Source organism: Chelon labrosus, assembly GCF_963514085.1.
Source record: "Chelon labrosus genome assembly, chromosome: 16".
Classification (NCBI taxonomy): domain Eukaryota; kingdom Metazoa; phylum Chordata; class Actinopteri; order Mugiliformes; family Mugilidae; genus Chelon; species Chelon labrosus.
This window is the reverse complement of record NC_140349.1, coordinates 3,649,798-3,668,533: the sequence shown is the minus strand read 5'-3', so window position 1 is coordinate 3,668,533 and position 18,736 is coordinate 3,649,798. Positions and strand designations below refer to the sequence as shown.

The 18,736-nt window shown below is 38.6% G+C and overlaps 1 protein-coding gene and 1 pseudogene across 2 annotated transcripts; both read right to left on the bottom strand.

Annotated features, from left to right (window-relative positions):
• Positions 1–4,854: 4,854 nt before the first annotated feature.
• On the bottom strand, positions 4,855–8,775 carry LOC311501335 (major histocompatibility complex class I-related gene protein-like). The gene is made up of 7 exons (XM_084563095.1): positions 8,725–8,775; positions 8,076–8,351; positions 6,867–7,145; positions 5,684–5,986; positions 5,354–5,482; positions 5,039–5,056; positions 4,855–4,942 (listed from the first exon to the last, which is right to left on the bottom strand). The coding sequence occupies exons 1-7, from the start codon at positions 8,771–8,773 to the stop codon at positions 4,884–4,886; spliced, it is 1,113 nt and encodes a 370-aa protein (XP_084419221.1). The 5' UTR covers positions 8,774–8,775; the 3' UTR covers positions 4,855–4,883.
• Positions 8,776–12,478: 3,703 nt separating this feature from the next.
• On the bottom strand, positions 12,479–15,140 carry LOC311501345 (major histocompatibility complex class I-related gene protein-like; annotated as a pseudogene). Its single transcript, XR_014699994.1, has 6 exons — positions 14,776–15,140; positions 14,544–14,668; positions 14,143–14,412; positions 13,285–13,563; positions 12,820–13,122; positions 12,479–12,600 (listed from the first exon to the last, which is right to left on the bottom strand). The product of XR_014699994.1 is annotated as a major histocompatibility complex class I-related gene protein-like (transcript).
• Between the last annotated feature and the right edge of the window lie 3,596 nt (positions 15,141–18,736).

Sequence of the window (18,736 nt, the reverse complement as noted above, 5' to 3'; positions counted from 1 at the left end):
GCTCCTTGACCCCCTGGTTCCTGCAAAGAGATTGTCAAGGAGAAGAGAGAACAGAGAGGGTTGGGGTGGAGGGGTTTGAGAACTGAGTCAAACAGGCGAGGAGAGGTTATATGAAGTTATTTAACTTCATATAATCAGTTGAACACCATTAAACATGAAGTAACGCAGACTGCATGTTAAAGGATTGAGGTTAAGTTTCATCTGCCCCCTGTCAGACCCTCTGCAGGACTCCTCCTGGATAAAAGGTTCTGGTTCAGACCGGCCGTTCTGATGAGACGGACACTGGGTTTTCAGCTGCTCACATTAAAACTGAAGGCGGTGGAGAGGACCTGGACCCAGCTTCAGGTCTGGAAGCAGAGAGCAAAGTCCCTGTCATGGCCGAGGACTACGACCCAGAGGACAGCGAAGACTACAGGGGGGAGGAGGCTGGACTCTGCAGACCAGAGGAGACAGCAGCAGAAGGTCAGAGGTCAGACAGAGAGAGGAGGAGCGCGTCTGACCTGCAGGAACACAAACAGCTTCCTCCTGAGTTCGGCTGCAGGGTGTGTGGCAAGTCTTTCCAGAGGATGAGTTACCTGGTCTCACACACCTCAGCTCATCCCAGAGCCTGCGCCGTGTGCGGGAAACACCTGGAGCTCAGCGGCTGCCTGAAGTGTCACCTCCGAGTTCACAGGGAGACGTCGCTCGACTGCAGCGCCTGCGGCCAGAGCTTCACGCAGCGGGGGAACCTCCGGACGCAAAAGATACATTTTATTTAGTTCAATGCCAAAACAGTCACATAAACTAATGATAGTACACACCTTAAACTGCATGAAAACAAAGAATCAAAAAGATATTCATAAATAAAAAGGCCATAAAACTGGTCAAATAGTCTTCCACTGTAGCTGTTTGTTTCATGTTTATTTATTTTAGGGAAAAGCACCATGTACAACATTTAATGAGCATTTAAAACGACTGATATGTGCAATGTTCGGAGTAAAAGCCACAATCAGGTCCACCATCTGTCCACCAGAGGGCGACAACAACAGGAAACTGATCACCTCAGAGAAGCTCACGGTTCTTTTTACACTGTGAAAATGTAAAAACTATAAAGAAAGAGAAAAACTAGTTTGTGTGACATGAGCATTAGCTTGATATTCTGTTCATGAGTATCACAAACAATAGAGAACATTAACTTACTTGTCTCTATCTTATATCTACACTTTATCTTCAGGAACTAAACTACAGTCACTGGCCCAGTTGACTAAACAATATTTATATGAATGTGATTTCCTGCTCAGTAATCAAACCACCTTCACTACCTGGTTCCCCTAGACTTTATTTGATCTGGTCTCTGTAAGCTCTACTGGTATGATGATGTGTTTAAGTTAGAGTCAACTCTAAAATAGAACAAATCTATTCAACAACTTTGACATCAGTTTAATTAAGATGATCCCAAATAAAGTAACTCATGGTGTTTGTCAATCAGGTTTCTGGATTCAGTCTCTCAGAGTTCAGTGAAGTTCTCAGGATCTGGTAATTAAACATTAAACTGACTTCTCCTGACTCTGAGACTTACTCAGCTTTTACTGCTGAATGCTTCAAATTGTAGGATTCAACTCAAAGACTAAATAAAAGTAGCTCACCTTGTTTCTTCTTATCAACCATGAATCCAGCAGCTGCTGCAAAGACGACAACAAGAACAACCACTGCAGTGATGATGATGATGATGATGATGATGTAACTGGGCTTCTCTGTTGAACAAATACCAATAACAAAAGATTAAGAACAGTCCAGATACATCAGGTTAGAATAGAGGTACATCCATATATAAACATGGGTTTGTTATCATGAAGTAAGACTCCTGTCTTCCCTCACATTTACTGTTCAGCTGAACCACATTTGATCTGAGCAACAAGAATAAAAATCTTTCTTTAATCATTTGCTGACAATCTGGTTTTGCTCATGAGCAATTCCAGATTGAAATATGCGAAATTAAATGAGACCTTATTTTGGAGGAGAAAAGACATAATATCCAACAAACTATAGACATTTCCTCTACCCCCAGTTGGTTCTGAATATGTCTTATTTATTTATTTATTATTTACGTTTTTGATTGCGGAGCTGCATCTTCAGTTTAAACAGGTTATAGAAGCAGATCATTTAGATTTGTGGATGTCAAGTATATCAAGAGTGACCAGCATCTGTCCACAATTAATGAATGACAACAGTCTCATTTATTTTCAGACTAAATCTTTATCAAATGTCATATAATAGTCTTATAATGGTATATGTACTAGTGGAACAGTTGTAAGCACTGACCTGGAATATTTCAGAGAGATTTTGATTTGTTCACAAGACAAAAACAAACCAAGCATGAAAATACAAGATTACAAGATTGTGGCTGTTTAATAATATTTATTTTATTGTGTAATAATGTCAGAGACACCAGTCACAGGGAGTCAGTGTTAGAACCATGTCTACATCAGATGTGGAAGACGTTTAGAAATTACATCTAACTCAGACAGAAGACAAAGTTTAACTTGATGTTGTTTATATAATGAAGCTGCTACAAATGCTGCAGACCTTCCAAAGAGAAGATGAAAAAGTCAAGAAAACTGAGTTTAGCTGCAGATAAGTAGAGACAAACAGCTTTAGTTGAAGCAGCAGGACCACAGACACAAGAAAAGATCCAGAAATATTATATTTATTATATTATTATTATATTTTCTGATTCACTATTCAAGGCGATGATCAACACTTTTTCTTAACATGAGTGATGAAACCTAATGCTGTAACATTTCAAAATGAAAGTAAAAAAATGACCTGATCTCTGTGAAGGTTCTCAGTCATCCAGGTCATGGTACATCAAAAAAAAAAAAAGGTTTAAACCAACAACAAGCAAGTTTCAGTTGGAGTTCCTATTTAAACCTCAAACTTCCCATCATTTCCCTAGAACTGAAGACACTACTTGGATGAGTGGTGAAACGTCTTCTCAAAAAACTCTAGTCCAGTTGCCTTTTTAAACCTTTTTTGGAAATAGACCTGATGTGATTATTCAGGTTGTGAACAAGCGGTTTTGTCAGTTTAACTGTCATCGTATTTGAAGATCAAGGAAACACTGAGTATAAAGTTGGTTCAATCTTCACCCCCCTTTCCCCAGTCCCCCGGTGCAAGTTGTTTTGAGTTCTTATGTTGTAAAGTGAGCTCATATGTGCTTATGTTGCTGAGGTTTTTTTCCCGGCCCCACACTGTACTCCCCCAGAGGAGTGTAGTCTGGGAGCTGCTTTTTTTCTCCTCCCCTCTCCTCTTGTTTTTCTTCCCCTTTTCCTCCCCTTGCAGTTTCCCCATTGCGGGACTAATAGAGGTTATCTTAATTATTAACCTCTTAGGTTTAACATTACCTATCACTTCCAGTAACTCTACTGCCCTCAGGTTTATCATATAGTCATTAACTGCAAAGTACATGCGCCAAGATTACAAAGCCAGATCCTGGTGAATGTTAACCAAGGAAATGGACTTGTGTTTGGTGATAAATATTCACTGGATATAATTTACTTAGGTTTGCTTACTGAGCCTAGAGTGATTTTTACATTAGTGTGTGGGATGTGTAGTGGCCATCACAGAGTCACTTAAAACATAAATGTCCCTCTCTAGAGACAGTGTTTGGTTTGTCCTCTCTTGATGACTGAAGAAGGAGGGTCCACTAATTCTCTCCAACACTGATTTTGGGGGCTGAGCCATGTGGTGAAAGATGTTTTTTTTTTTTTTTGTCCCCCAAGGTGATCGATATTAAAAGGAATACAGACCAATTCCACGTCAGACTGCTAAGTGTCACACTAGATTTCAAAATAAAAGCCCCACAACATTGGATTTAAAGGAAACTTCACAAACACACATGGATCTAATCGTATATGTCTTGTAGTCCTAAATGCAATTAGTTCACCTAACATGGAGTTTTAGGCCGAAATCTCGGTAAAATGTATATACGTCAAAGGGAGGTGAAAGAAATCAAAAGATCTGCTAAGCTGTGCCACACAACCCAAGTTACAGTGGTTCTGTGTGTTTTATGACTATATTTTGGACTTTAGCAGCAGACAAGTAGAGACTAACAGCTTTAGATAAAGCAGACGGACTGATCTATGAGTGGGTTCAAACTTCATGAATACCATTTTAAGGTGTGTACTATCATTAAATTGTTTCTGTGTGACTGTTTGTTTTGGTACTGAGCAATAAAACTTCTCTTTTGTGCTCAGTCAGGTGACTGCTAGTGAATCTGTTACAGAGCACCAGTCTACTTCTATCCATGTGTTGGTAATACTGAGAGCTGAACACAGTGAAAAACATCTTCTCAACTTTAACAACAAATCATTAAAATGTTGAAATAAGCTGCAGAATCCAGCTTCAACCAACAAACAACAGGATCACTGACACAAAATAAGATCCAGACACAGAGTATACTGTTGATTATCTTTAAAGTTAACTAAAAGAACAATAGTAGTGATAGTCACAGTCAGCTGTCAGGTCTCAACTCAACTCAGCTTTATTTATAGAGCACTTTAAAACAACCACAGTCGAAACAAAATGCTGTACATAGGCTGTACATAAGAACATAAGACAAATGATTAAAACAATAAAACAATAAAAACAATAAAAAACACTAAAAGCACTAAACAAAAAAACAGGGTTAGAAAAAAAGCTTTTAAATATATATTCTGTTTTGCCGACGAGTGAATCAGTTCCAAATCTCCAGTCTACCTGCATCCATTTGTATGTTAACCCAGAGACATGAACACAATGTGGCTCAAGAAAAACATCTTCTCAACTATGACATTAAAACATTATAGAGCAGAAAATGATGCTGAGTTTGGTTTGACAGACGAATGAGTTATGAATCAACTCAGTCAGGTTTCTGGATTCAGTTTCTCAGAGAGCTCAATGTTGTTCTCAGGATCTGTAAGGTCTGAAACAAACAGAGTTAAAGGTCAACTCATAGTCTGGAGAAATCAGAAACAGTTTGTTAGATCAGTTGAAACAGAATAAAATCAGTTTTACTTACCAGGTGGAGCATTTTGGTCTGAAATGAAAAGTAAAGACAGGTCATTTCAGTTCCAGTTGTTAATGTCAGAATATCTTTCATCATCTTATCTCCAGTGAATATGATCCTCTTCTACTCACTCAACCTGAAGAATAAATCCACTCTGTTCTTCTGTTTGGTTCTCACTTTGTTTCTTTCTTCATCACTTCTCTCCCTCATCATCATAGTATAGTCATGTTCTCCTGACTTCTCCTGACTCTGAGACTTACTCAGCTTTTACTGCTGGATGCTTCAAATTGTAGGATTCAACTCAAAGACTAAATCAAAGTAGCTCACCTTGTTTCTTTTTATGAACCATGAATCCAGCAGCTGCTGCAAAGACGACAACAAGAACAACCACTACAGTGATGATGATGCTGGTGGGGTTTCTAGTGGTAGTGGTGGTGGTGGTGGTGGTGGGCTCCTCTGTTGAACAAAGACCAATGACGATTAAGAACAGTTCAAATAAAACAGGTTAGAACTCATTTACTTTCCATCTGTATAAAATGAAACTCTTCTTCTAACATTTTCTGTGGCTCAAAGTCTCATTACAGTCTGGTTAGATAAATTACCAACTAACCTGTAGGACAAGGTCTGAAATATCCATCAAACCACAGTCACTCTCACCTCTGTTGGTTCTGATCTGTTCTTCATCCAGTTTGGTGATGATGTCGTCCTCCACACCAGAGAGATGAAACACACAGTCGTACCTCCTCCAGTCTTCAGGTGAGACTGATGAAATGTCCAGGTCAACATTCATCTGGAAGGATCCATCATGGTTGGGGAGGATCTCTCCTTGTTCCACTCCTTCATGAATCTCCTCTCCATCTTTCCTCCAGAACATCACGGCTCTGTCAGGATAGAAACCTGTAGCGTGGCAGCTGACTGGAGAGGAGGGAGTCTTCTGGAGGAGAGACACTGAGGGGAGGTCTGGGGAGAGAGGAAGAAGGGGACCAAAAATTGATTATTAAGAAATTAATCAGGTAGATCCAAAGAATTGATTACATACTATATATCGCTAACAAGATCATCTTTGCTGATTATCACAAACACAGAGTACAGATGAGGCTGATCTATGGTCATAAAATATATTAAAGGATATATTGAACAGATGATGGTGGTTAATAAAAGTTCAGGTGATCAGTTCTTTCACTTTAGATCATGAACAAATCAAGTTCATTAAATGTATTAGAGCTATAGTGTGGGAATCTTTGTCATTTCTTTTTCTTTCTTGCAGATGTTGGTGTGTGATCACTGGAGTAAAGGAATAACAACACAACACATCAGTTGTTGCTAATATTATGTCTCCTTCAGAGAGCCTCCTCTCTGCTGTAACCTTAGTACTGGGATAGTTACAGAAAACACTGCATGTACTTTTTTAAGAGAGATGTAGAGAATGTATTCCTAAACTATTTCAACATCAAACTGTCTAAATACTGTATATGCCCTAAGAAGTGGTTTAAAAAGATCTGACTGATCAAAACATCACACAGCAATAAGCATCAAATAATGAATCAGAACAGTAGTGTGTAGACTTTCTGTGTCATTAAATAGGAAATGCTGCAATGTGCCTGCATGGTTGATTTCTACCTTTGTCAACGTTCAATATTCAGTCCCACACTGAGAATCTGTAAACTGACTTGACTCATGCTACTTGTTCACTGTTTATCACAGTCTCTGCACTGACTTAAAGTCAAACATCTCTTTATCTTTCTCAGAAGAGGAGTCAGACTCATTGAACTGATAATACAATGAATATACAATAAACAGTATAGTGTTCAGCAAACTACATCAGGTCATGTGACTCTACCTGTTCTCAGCAGAGAGTTATTTCCATACTTCAAACTCATCTTCAGCCAGTTAGGGTAAATCTGAGTGAATAATTCCTCAGTGTATCTGATTCTAACTGTATCATTATCCCATCTCTGTTTGATAATGTCAGCCTCTGGTTTCAGAGCGGTCCATGTCAATGTCTTCAGATCCAGTTCAATGAAGTCTTCTCCATCATAACCATACCGTACAAAACCAGTAACCTCTCCAGTCGTTTCATCCCATTCACAGCCATTAATTCTTTGTAAAATGTGAACACCTGAGAGAGAGAGAGAGAGAGAGAGAGAGAGAGAGAGAGAGAGAGAGACAACAGAGATCACAATGAACAGTGATGTACAAATATCTAAAGATGATTTTAAATGATTATTCATTGTGTGATGCACTGGTATGCAGACGCTGCAGTACAATCTGAATGGTTTCAGTAGCATGCTTTAGTCATATGTGACCTTTTTATTTACGGGGCAGTCATTCAACAAACAGTCAAGACATTCATGTGAAACACAAGTCAGTGGTATGGTCTTGTATTTATCTAGGGCTTTTCTACTGATTGGTAGCCTACTACTCAAAGTGTTTCTACACATCTAGACGTTCTAGCTTGAGTGAATAAGAGCACACACCAGAGCTGAGCACTGGGGGCTCCTCTAGGTTCAGTGTCAAGGACTCTTCAACATGTGTACTTGACACTGTCCTTCCATGTACCAGGGACTGGACCGCTAACCCTGTGGTTTGTCAACAACCTGCAGCAGTGAATGTCTGAATGTACTGGCCATGGTTTCCAAGGAGAGGGACCTGGTCAGGAACATTTCACTGAGGGGGTAACTGATCATTGTACTGCTCTGAAAGACAGACCAACATCATTTCAAAATAAATGATTTTACATCATTTAAATAGTCTGTGGCTGCACCGATTGTTTCACAAGTGAGGCTGAATTGTAAATGTTTTATTTATTTACATTATCAACCCCAGTGCTACTGCTCTTTTTATGGATTACCTGAACCTAAAATGAAATGTGATGAACTAAATCAGATCAGATGATTCATTTGCCATTTGTCTTAACATCCAAGACTGCTGAACTGATAAATGGTAACCATCTGCTGGTGACCACTGTTGAATGTGAAGGTTCTCAGTCATCCAGGACATGGGATGTCAAAAAAATAAAGCTGAAACAAAATGGAATATGTAGACCTACCTGTACTTTCACTGTAGTTGAAGAGCTGCCTCACACTGTTCATCCTGATTTTAAAGCGGTGTGGTTGAATATGAAAACACTCGTGACCGTGCCATTCCCAGACTTGAGGATTGTCATCAAATAATTTTTGCATCCAGTCTTGTCTTGGTTCTAATATCTTGTTGCCGCCATCGCAGTATCCCACCAGGATGTCATCAACCACTGAAACAGTCACAAACTCTGGAAGGTTTGAGTCTCCAGAGGATCCAGTGGAGTAATATTTCAGTGAGTGTTTCACTGTAGAACAAACAACAAATATAATATCACTGTAAATTAAATAATAACAATTCCATAATAATAACTTGCAAAAATATTTTACATTTGTCCCTATAAAAAAAGAAAAACATAGGGTCAGTATTTAGTTAAAGGAATGATGAAGAGCAACATGGAGTAGAGAGGAAAACGTGTCAAGGTTTCTAACGTCAGTAAACACATAAATAAAACATTTAGTGCAGATAAAAATGTTCAAGTTGCACTGAAAGTGTTTTATTTGTATTATTAGTTGAACTGAAAGTGAAACTAAACTTCGAGGCTGCAGCAGAACTTTGGAACAGAGTCGAGTGGAAAGAATTTAAAGAAAAGACGATGAAGAATGTGAATGTGATCTTACCTGATGATGAAACATGACACAAGAGAAGCAGCAAAACTAACTTTATCATCTTTTTTCATCTTATTTCACATGTGGTCAAGACTCCAGCTGGATGAGAACTGACTGAACCCAAAAGTAAAATGTCGGAGTTTCCACCGACTCTGTAAGGCGGGGTTTATTTATTTAGTTATTTATTCATTTATTTATGTATTTTAACTTTATTCACAACAAGGGAAGTTCTGAAACAAAAACAACTATAATCAGTTTCGTACCTAAGTCTTGGTAAAATGTCTTTAATGTGGTGGATTTACTGTAAAACGTTGAAGGAGACTTCTTTAATGTTATAACTGCTGTAATATTTATGTTGAATACAACAAGCCTTTTCATTTTGGCTGCAGGACAATATAAAAATATTTCTTGACACTTTATTCAATAAAGTATCGGTTTTAGGCACGGGCGGCTTCTTTTCATGACACAAGGGGGGCGGCACGAGCACTTGAAAAAAAAAAAAAAAAATCTGCAACGCTACATGGTTTTCTATTATCTGTCATATCTGTGTGGGGAATTGGCAAATTGGCGCCCCCTGCTTGCTGAGAAGGTGCCGTGCACAGAAGCTGTGTGTGAGAAAGGGAAGGGAAAGGAAAGGGGTTCGCCTCTGGGTCTCTCCCAAATTGAACGGACGGGGGGTCCACTGTCTAAATGGGCTAAAGTCAGTCACACCTTGACTTTCTTCCGTATAACGCACATTTCATTCATAATATTATAAATACAGGCCTATAATTCATGCACGTTTTTGTTTTTAGGAATTGTGTGAAATGGTCAAATAAAAACAGGTAATACAAAACGATGATGTGGTGACCAAGGTGAACTGGTTTAGTCTTGACTTCTGGTCGTGAGTGACAGCGTTGGGGAATGGGAAAAAGGTCAAAGCCATCAGGTGTCCAATTTAGGAAAAAAAGAAAAGAAGAAGAGGAGAAACAAGCAGAAGATAAAGGTATGCTATGTTCTCTCTGTATAATTACAGTATCCATGTCATGAATGAAGGGCTAATGTGAATTGGTGGTATACGTTTGTTAGCCTTTTTACTATGATGCTTGCTTATACAACAGTAATTCGTCTTAACAAACACCAGATCTAATTTCACCGTAAGATTGTGCTTTGCAACAAAACTGTTACAAGTTCAGTTATTATTTATTTCCATCACGTTGGGTCCTGTAATTAGCCAACGGACTTTTCATATCTGTAGGTAGTTTCAAAGATGAACATTTGCTACAACTCTATTTCATGACAAAACATAGTTTAACCAGTCATAACTAAAAGTGTGCCAAGCATAGAATTGGAGGCAGTAACCAAGGAGCTAATTGTTCCTGCCTGAAAGATAGATTAATATAGCGTCTAATGACAGACACTTAACATGTAAGGGCATGTTTATTTAAATTTTCAATTCATGGATGTTTTGTATAAGAGTTATATTGTAGTCTACGGTCTTGTGATGTCAGCTTCAATTGCAGTTTGAGGGGCACTTTTTGGATATTTTGGAGCATCCTCTGCCACTGGTCAGGATGGGCCACCCACCTCCCCTGCCAGACAAGACCTGCCATCTACCTACCTATGTTGGAGGTGGAGATTGTGCACCTTAAAAAGTGTGTTTCCTGTTGTAATTGCAGTAGTTGGGGTCGCCCGGGGAGCAATTCAATGTAGAACTGCCACTGCTTTATTCTGAATATCATCAATAAAATGTGGGAAAAACTGAAACTGTTGGTTGAGAGTTGAATGAGAAGATCTATTTGATCCAGTTAGTAATGAAGCATCAGCATTCTGTATGCAAGAGACTGATTGGATCACTTACTAAGTGATTAATTACTGCAGTCAATATAATAATGCATAAGTATCTCTAATTCCTCATTTGAAGCTATAGGTCAGTATGAAAGAGATGCATGAACATGAACCAGTGAATACAACAAGAAATTATTATGAAAGGATGATTAATGTAAATATAGAAGTGTAGCTTGTAAGCTTCTACTTTAACAATTAGTTTATTGTTTCTTTTTATAGTTAAAGCAGTTGTAAGCACTGTTAAAATGACTCATGTGTAAAAAAAATCCATTGAAGACCACAATCCAGCCTGGATGTCTTGGTTTGATTGGACTCTCAGTGAAACCTGTGTTTCAGTGTCCTTCCACTAGAGGGCGACAAAAACCGTGAACTGGTCACCAAGGTAAAACTCACTGTCAGGACATTTTCATATCTTCAGGTATAATTGTAATAACTTAGAAACAAAGAATGGTGATGATGATGATGATGATGATGTAAAAAGCTTAAATTTCACCAAACATTAAAAGAAAGTGCAGAAAGAAGTACTGGTTTAATAAAACAAGGAACAAGAAGAAAACTGACTCACCAGGAAACACTGCCAGAAAAATAAACTCACTCTGTCCTCCATATTAGAGAGTTTATTGGGAGCACGGGACACGTGAACAACTGCATCATGTCAAATGTGTCAAGTTCTACGTGTTACCTGAGCTGGTGTGTTTTGCACTTTAGCAGCAGACAAGTAGAGACAAGCAGCTTTAGATGAAGCAGCAGGGAGATAAATACATGATAAGATCTAGAGATAGATTCATATTTTCTGATTTGTTTTATTGGAAAGACTGAAATTATTCATTCACAGGTACAAATGTGTCAGTTTTCAACCTAAATCACAGTATGAACAAAAACCAGCTCAGATGATTGGTTCAGCATTTAAACATATTCATTAGGATCTTCATCCACATTAAAGTTCAATCAATACAAACAAGTAACTGCTGTGAGAGTCCTGGTGTCATTAATTCTGTTTTGGCATTTAGACACTGAGCAATATAAAACTATTTTTAGTACTCTGGAGTTGTAAAAACTAGACACTTTTTAAACTATACTTTCTGAAGAAAAACACAAATAAACTTAGGTTTAACAAGACAATATCAAAACATTAGAATGAAAAAGAGAAATGCTACAGAATTAGGCCCAACTCAGTAAAAACTGAGAAAAGCCAGTTTGACACATAGTAGTAGTAGTAGTTTATTGTTATAAACATAATGAGGAGAAACCCATGTACAACATTAACATGAAAACTGCAGTGTATTTACTATACTCATTCTTTTTTACATATCAGTCTTTTTTAAGCTGTTGTCTCTACAGAGGGTTATCAGACTGACACTGTTGGATGAACAGGTGAATGAGAGACATAGTACAGAGATTTGGGAACCAGCAAAGCAGGAAAACACAAGTGTAGACTTATGAATTACGATAAGATAAGATAAGATAAGATCATTGCTTATTTATCCAAGTGTGGTGTAACTTCATTTCAGTTCCAGTTGTTAATGTCAGAATATCTTTCATCATCTTATCTCCAGTGAATATGATCCTCTTCTACTCACTCAACCTGAAGAATAAATCCACTCTGCTCTTCTGTTTAGTTCTCACTTTGTTTCTTTCTTCATCACTTCTCTCCCTCATCATCATAGTATAGTCATGTTCTCCTGACTTCTCCTGACTCTGAGACTTACTCAGCTTTTACTGCTGGATGCTTCAAATTGTAGGATTCAACTTAAATCCAACAAAGGTTCAAAAAAGGCAACTGGACTTGTAGAGTTTTTTTGAGAAGACGTTTCACCACTCATCCGAGTTATGTCTTCTCAAAAAACTCTACAAGTCCAGTTGCCTTTTTTGAACCTTTGTTGGATATAACATGACCTGGATGACTGAGAACCTTCACAGATTCAACTCAAAGACTAAATCAAAGTAGCTCACCTTGTTTCTTTTTATGTACCATGAATCCAGCAGCTGCTGCAAAGATGACAACAAGAACAACCACTGCAGTGATGATGATGATGATGGTGGTCTTGTTACTTGGCTTCTCTGTTGAACAAAGAACAAACTAAAGATTAAGAACAGTCCAGATAAAGAAGATTAGAACAGAGGTACATTCCACCTCATTTACTTTCCATCTGTATAAAATGAAACTCTTCTTCTAACATTTTCTGTGTCTCAAAGCCTCATTACAGTCTGGTTGGATAAATTACCAACTAACCTGCAGGACAAGGCCTGAAATATCCAACAAACCACAGTGACTCTTACCTCTGTTAGTTCTGATCTGTTCTTCATCCAGTTTGGTGATGATGTCGTCCTCCACACCAGAGAGATGAAACACACAGTCGTACCTCCTCCAGTCTTCAGGTGAGACTGATGAAATGTCCAGGTCAACATTCATCTGGAAGGATCCATCATGGTTGGGGAGGATCTCTCCATGTTCCATTCCTTCATGAATCTCCTCTCCATCTTTCCTCCAGAACATCATGGCTCTGTCAGGGTAGAAACCTGTAGCGTGGCAGCTGACTGGAGAGGAGGGAGTCTTCTGGAGGAGAGACACTGAGGGGAGGTCTGGAGAGAGAGAGAGAGAGGATCAGCTCCTAATGAAGGTAGTTTTTGACCATGCCACACATGACATATAATATATATACATATATATATAACAGAACAGAAACCATACAATAAACACCACTGTGCTCACTAAGCTGCAGCAGGTTATGTGATTCTACGTACCTGTTCTCAACAGAGAGCTCTTTCCATGGTGTAAGAACATCTTCAGCCACTCAGGACAAGTCTGAGTGACGAACTGCTCGTTGAATTTTATTCTTCCTATGTCTGAATCCCATCTCAGTTTGGTGGAGACGGCCTGAGGTTTTGGAGTGATCCATGACGATGTCTTCAGATCCAGAGCAATGAAGTCTTCTCCATCATAACCAAACTATAAGAAGCCAGTAACCTCTCCAGTCTTATCATCCCATTCACAGCCATGCATAAGCTGTAAAATGTGAACACCTATAAGATACAGACAACAGAGATATAATGTATAATGAACAATGATGTACAAATAAAGAAGAGGATTTTAAAATCACACACTACAAGGATCTGTCTCCCTCAGAGTTTATAATCAAACAACCATTTACATGCTGACCATCAGACATGTGCTGGAGTATAGGCTACATGTGTCCAGACAACTGGTTCACATCTGAACTCAGAGATTCTTATTGTCATGTAGGCTACTGATCATAGTCATGGGAATGTCCTACACGTCTCTTTTACTTAGTTAGAAAACAAGAAGAGATAGTGATCCAGGATCAGACTAGGAGTCAGCTGACAGAGAGACTATAAATAGCACTGTGGAATGAAAGCTTGATGGTCTCATTTTTTTGAAGGACTAGTTTAATTCATCAAAGAATAATAAATATATTTATTGTTTTATATATAAATAAGGTTGATCATTTCTGTTCTGATCCATCCATTTTACATCTAACACCTGAACTCTGTGGCTATGATCATGAGTCAGTTTAGTTTATGTTCTATGATCTATAATGATCTGAGGTCAGGTACCCACATACAACACACAACATACTGTACCTTCACTTTGGTTGAAGACCTGCTTCAGACTGGAAATCGTGTTTTTGAAGAAGTCAGGAAACACGGACGAACATCTGTGACTGTAGAACTTTAATTGATCAGGATCATTTTCAAAGAGTTTTTTCTCCCAGTCCAGTTTAACTTCTATTTTCTTGTTGCTGACGTTGCAGTGATGAGCCTGGATGCCATTAACTGATGCAAAAGCCACAAGTTCTGGAAGGTTTGAGACTCCAGATAATCCAGTGAGGAAATATTTCAGTGAGTGTTTCACTGTGGAACAAACAACATTTATAATGTGAGTGAAACATAAATAGACTCATGGTCACAAATATGGTAGATTTCTGTTAAAAGAAAACTAGAAAAGGAAGAAAAGATGATGAAGAATGTGAATGAGATCTTACCAGTTGATGAAACATGACAGAAGAGAAGCAACAAAAGTAAAGTTTTCATCTTGTTCTGTTTCTATAAAGACTTTAGACCAAGTCACCAGCTGGTTGGACTGATAAGAGTGTGTTTAACCAGAAACCTCCTGTGCCAGTGAATACAAAAAAGAATCAAGTCAAACAGTTTACATGTGACAGGATTAAAAAGAGGATCTTTGAAATTTCACTTCCTCATCCATACAGAACTTACAGAGAGGAAAGGACTCTGTCAGGGTAGAAACCTGTAGCGTGGCAGCTGACTGGAGAGGAGGGAGTCTTCTGGAGGAGAGACACTGAGGGGAGGTCTGGAGAGAGAGAGAGACTAAAAAGTTTAAAATCTTCCACTTCCGTGGAATCAGTTCTTTTATATCCAGGTCCAGATGAAGACTTTTTTTGACCATGTCACAGTAAAATATCTAAAAATATTCTCTTTTAAACAAACAGTCTGTTTTTGTTCATCAAAGGGACAATCACTGTACATCGTCAGGTTAGTTATAGCAATAAAAGCATTTTAGCTTTTTAGTCCACATTTATAAAAGGTTTTGTGTCAGTCGAACATATTTCTGCCCTAGATGGAGAGCCAGACCAGGTCCAGCTACATCCACCAAAGACTCCACTGGGACACAGTGGTGAGACCTGGTGTTGTAGTGTCCTGAAGCAGGCGATAGATGGATCTGCTCTGCTCGTTCTACTCCAACCCAAAGAAGACCTTGGACGGAGTATGCATCATTGCAGTGTTCAGAAAATGTGAATGAACTAGCGATCCTTGGGCCTTAGTTCCTAGCAGGTCTCTAAGAGTTATCTTTTCAGACTTGAGGTCTTCAATATGACCTTGAATCCCAGTAGAATCAACAACATTTTTTAAATTTGCAGTTGCAGAGGAGGAGTCTTCTGGAGGAGAGACACTGAGGGGAGGTCTAGAGAGAGACAGAGAATGAGACATCTAGTTCACATCAAGCTCATGTAAAAATGTTCACACTTGTCTTTACCGGAAGTGACTGACTACGTTCAAATAATTCCATCTTTTTGTCAGACATAATCTTGGTTGAGTCATGAGCCACAAAGATCTTACAAAGCATTCAATGGATCTCATTGTCGAAGAGTTCATGTGAGAGCTGCAGTGAAGACAGTAGTTAACAAATGGGGAAAATTAAAGAATTATCTCATCCTATCTTAATCACAGAAGAAAATGGGGCAGGGAGATTGTCAAGACACTGACAGCAACATTAAAGGTCTTTTGGCAACTAATGCTTGTTTCCTACAGGTGTATCTCTCTATTTTAATCTGTCTGTGCTACGTGGTAAGGTGGAGAGACACAAGCAGTTACTACTGAAGAATACATACAAAAGACACAAGACATACATCTAACCTCTCAGAACCATGGGGAATATGTTATGGTCTGATGAGACCTAGATTGAACTCCAAATTGTAAAATCCTGAGATTGGGCTGATAAATTCAAGTCATGCAATTCTACCTGTTCTCAGCAGAGAGCTCTTCCCATACTGCAAACACTTCTTCAGCCACGCAGGACAAATCTGAGTGAGGAACCCCTTATTGTAGTCTACTCTGACTCTGTCAGAATCCCATAACTGTTTCGTGAAGACGGCTTCTTGTTTTGGGGCGGTCCACATCAGCGACTCCAGATCCAAGGCAATGTAGTCCTCTCCATCGTGACCATACTGCATACAACCATAAATCTCTCCAGACTCATCGTCCCATTCGCAGCCGCTCATAAGCTGGAACGTATGAACACCTGAGAAAGACAGAGAGAAAGAGAAGCAGAGACTGCAATGAGAAATAATGTACCAATGTCTTACAATGACATGGAAAACAGGGGAGCTACACCAGGCTGCTCTTTGTGGATTTTTGCTCTGCATTCAGCACCGTCCTCTTCCAGAGTTATCAGGTGTAGGATGATCTCACACCTACAAACAAAGGACTTAGACTTTATTCATCGACAAGGGAAATTGCTTGGTCACAGTAGCCCCAATGCACATAAAAGAAAACATTGTTCTTGAAGATCACTAGTAAATGAGAGTTTAGGTATATGGTGTAAGCTTTGCTCTGTAGGTTCCCACAGAGCTACTTATCTAAAAGAGAATGCAAAGGATATATAAGATTATATAGCTTATTAGTAAATTTCCATTACACCCTCACATCTTCTCAGTAGTATCATTAAGTCATCTGTTCTGAGGCTGTCAGAGGATAATAGATTTTTGGAGAAATATATATATTTTTTCATTTAGATTCATTTAGATTGTGTTGTGGCATCGTAGGAGTTACTGTAACACAATACACGGTGCAGAATATGGCAGCATTTGTCAGCATGTTAGCGCAAAGACTAATAGTTTAGATTCTATATTAGATTATACTCCCAGAAACTCCCAAACAATGCACAAGCCACTTGCAGCTGATATGGACACAACTATTTGTACAGTTTTTATATTTATAGTTGTGATATTTTGCACTATATGCATCTGTAGCAATCTGAACACGTTAGCGCTGTCGTCAGTACCCATTCTAGCAAAAATAATGCTCATTCTGTATATATGTCAATAACAGTGTTCACTCTAGGTAAATAGCCTGTACATCTGTATCTATCGGTAGCAGCTTTTATTCTTACAGCCATCCTGTGTGGTTGTATTAGTAGCAGTGTACATCCACTGTATAGTTGAAAGTTTCACTTGTAGATTCAATATATTTTGTTATTTTTTTTAGAAAATCCTTTTGGATTCTGTGTTGTAACATGTTGTAGTGGAGCAGTAGTCATTTTGTGTGTCTTGTCAGTGCATATGTATATATTGTTATTGTTCACATACAACAGAACTTACTGCACCTTCACTTTGGTTGAGGTGCTGCTTCAAAATGTAAATCATGGCTTTGAAGAAGTAAGGATGGTGTTCTTGACAGAGCTGAGTGTACCAGTCCAACTGCTCAGGATCGTCCTTAAATATCTGTGCCCCCCAGTCTGTGTTTACCCTGATCTTGTTGCTGTCGCAGTAACCAGTGTGAATGTCATCAACTGCTGGGGGGTATTGCACAAAACTAGGATAAGGGATTAAGCCGGGATATGTTGGTTATCCTGGCTCAATTTATCCGTGATCCGGTTGCACAAAAGCGGGATAGGGAGCAGTAGGATATGTTATGATATAAGTTACTGTGGAGATTTATTCTGTGGAGCTAGCCTGCTCCAGACCAGGCTAAGTTCCAGGATCTATTTAATCTCATCCCTTATCTCAGTCAGCAGTCACCGCAAATGGAAACCAAGTTATTCCACTGCCCACTACACATTGTTATCACATAGAATTACACCCACTGTTATTATTTAAACATTTGTGATCATTAATTTTAATCATTTTGGATAAATGATGATTTTAGATGATGTTGCAATCATTACATAATTTAGTTTCCCATAGGGCTATATATAAAATCACAGACTATTAGGGCCACAGAGCAAGCAAAAAACAAAACAAAAACAAAAACAAACAGACTTTGACAATAAAGTCAAATATTGTAACCCGTTGTTTTAGGGGACAGTTGTTAAAATGAGGGCTGTGGAGCATTTCGCAGAATTGTACTTCAATATAGGCTTCACAAACAAGGACATACTTAATCTTTTGCCAACAACAGCATCACATTGTCATAATTGTCAGGACTGTAAAAAGAATATGCATTTTTTCCGCAGAACCAGGGTCATAAATTCATGGCTTTTTCTTCTTCCTCAGTGTGGCCCTAATACTCCGTGGTATAAAATACACATCCCATTTAAATATAAGCACACATCAAAGTGTAACATCATGTTCTTTTATTGAATAAGGATAAAACAAAACATGTAAACCATCAGCTCCTTTCAAAATTGAAGTCACACAGTGACTCTACAAGATGGAAAGCACAGAATAAAAGCATATTATACAACACAAGGAGAAATACACATTCAGAGGTCTGTATAATACACCCCACATGTCTGTACACTGAAATAAATGCAGGACAAATCCATACACATGAAATGAACAGACAAATGAATGGATGCAGTAGCCTCCCTGCAAGCTTGTACACACACAATTTATAAGTAAGTATAGGCTAAGTGTATATATATTCTTTTGATCCCGTGAGGGGAAATTTGGCCTCTGCATTTATCCCAATCCGTGAATTAGTGAAACACACTCAGCAC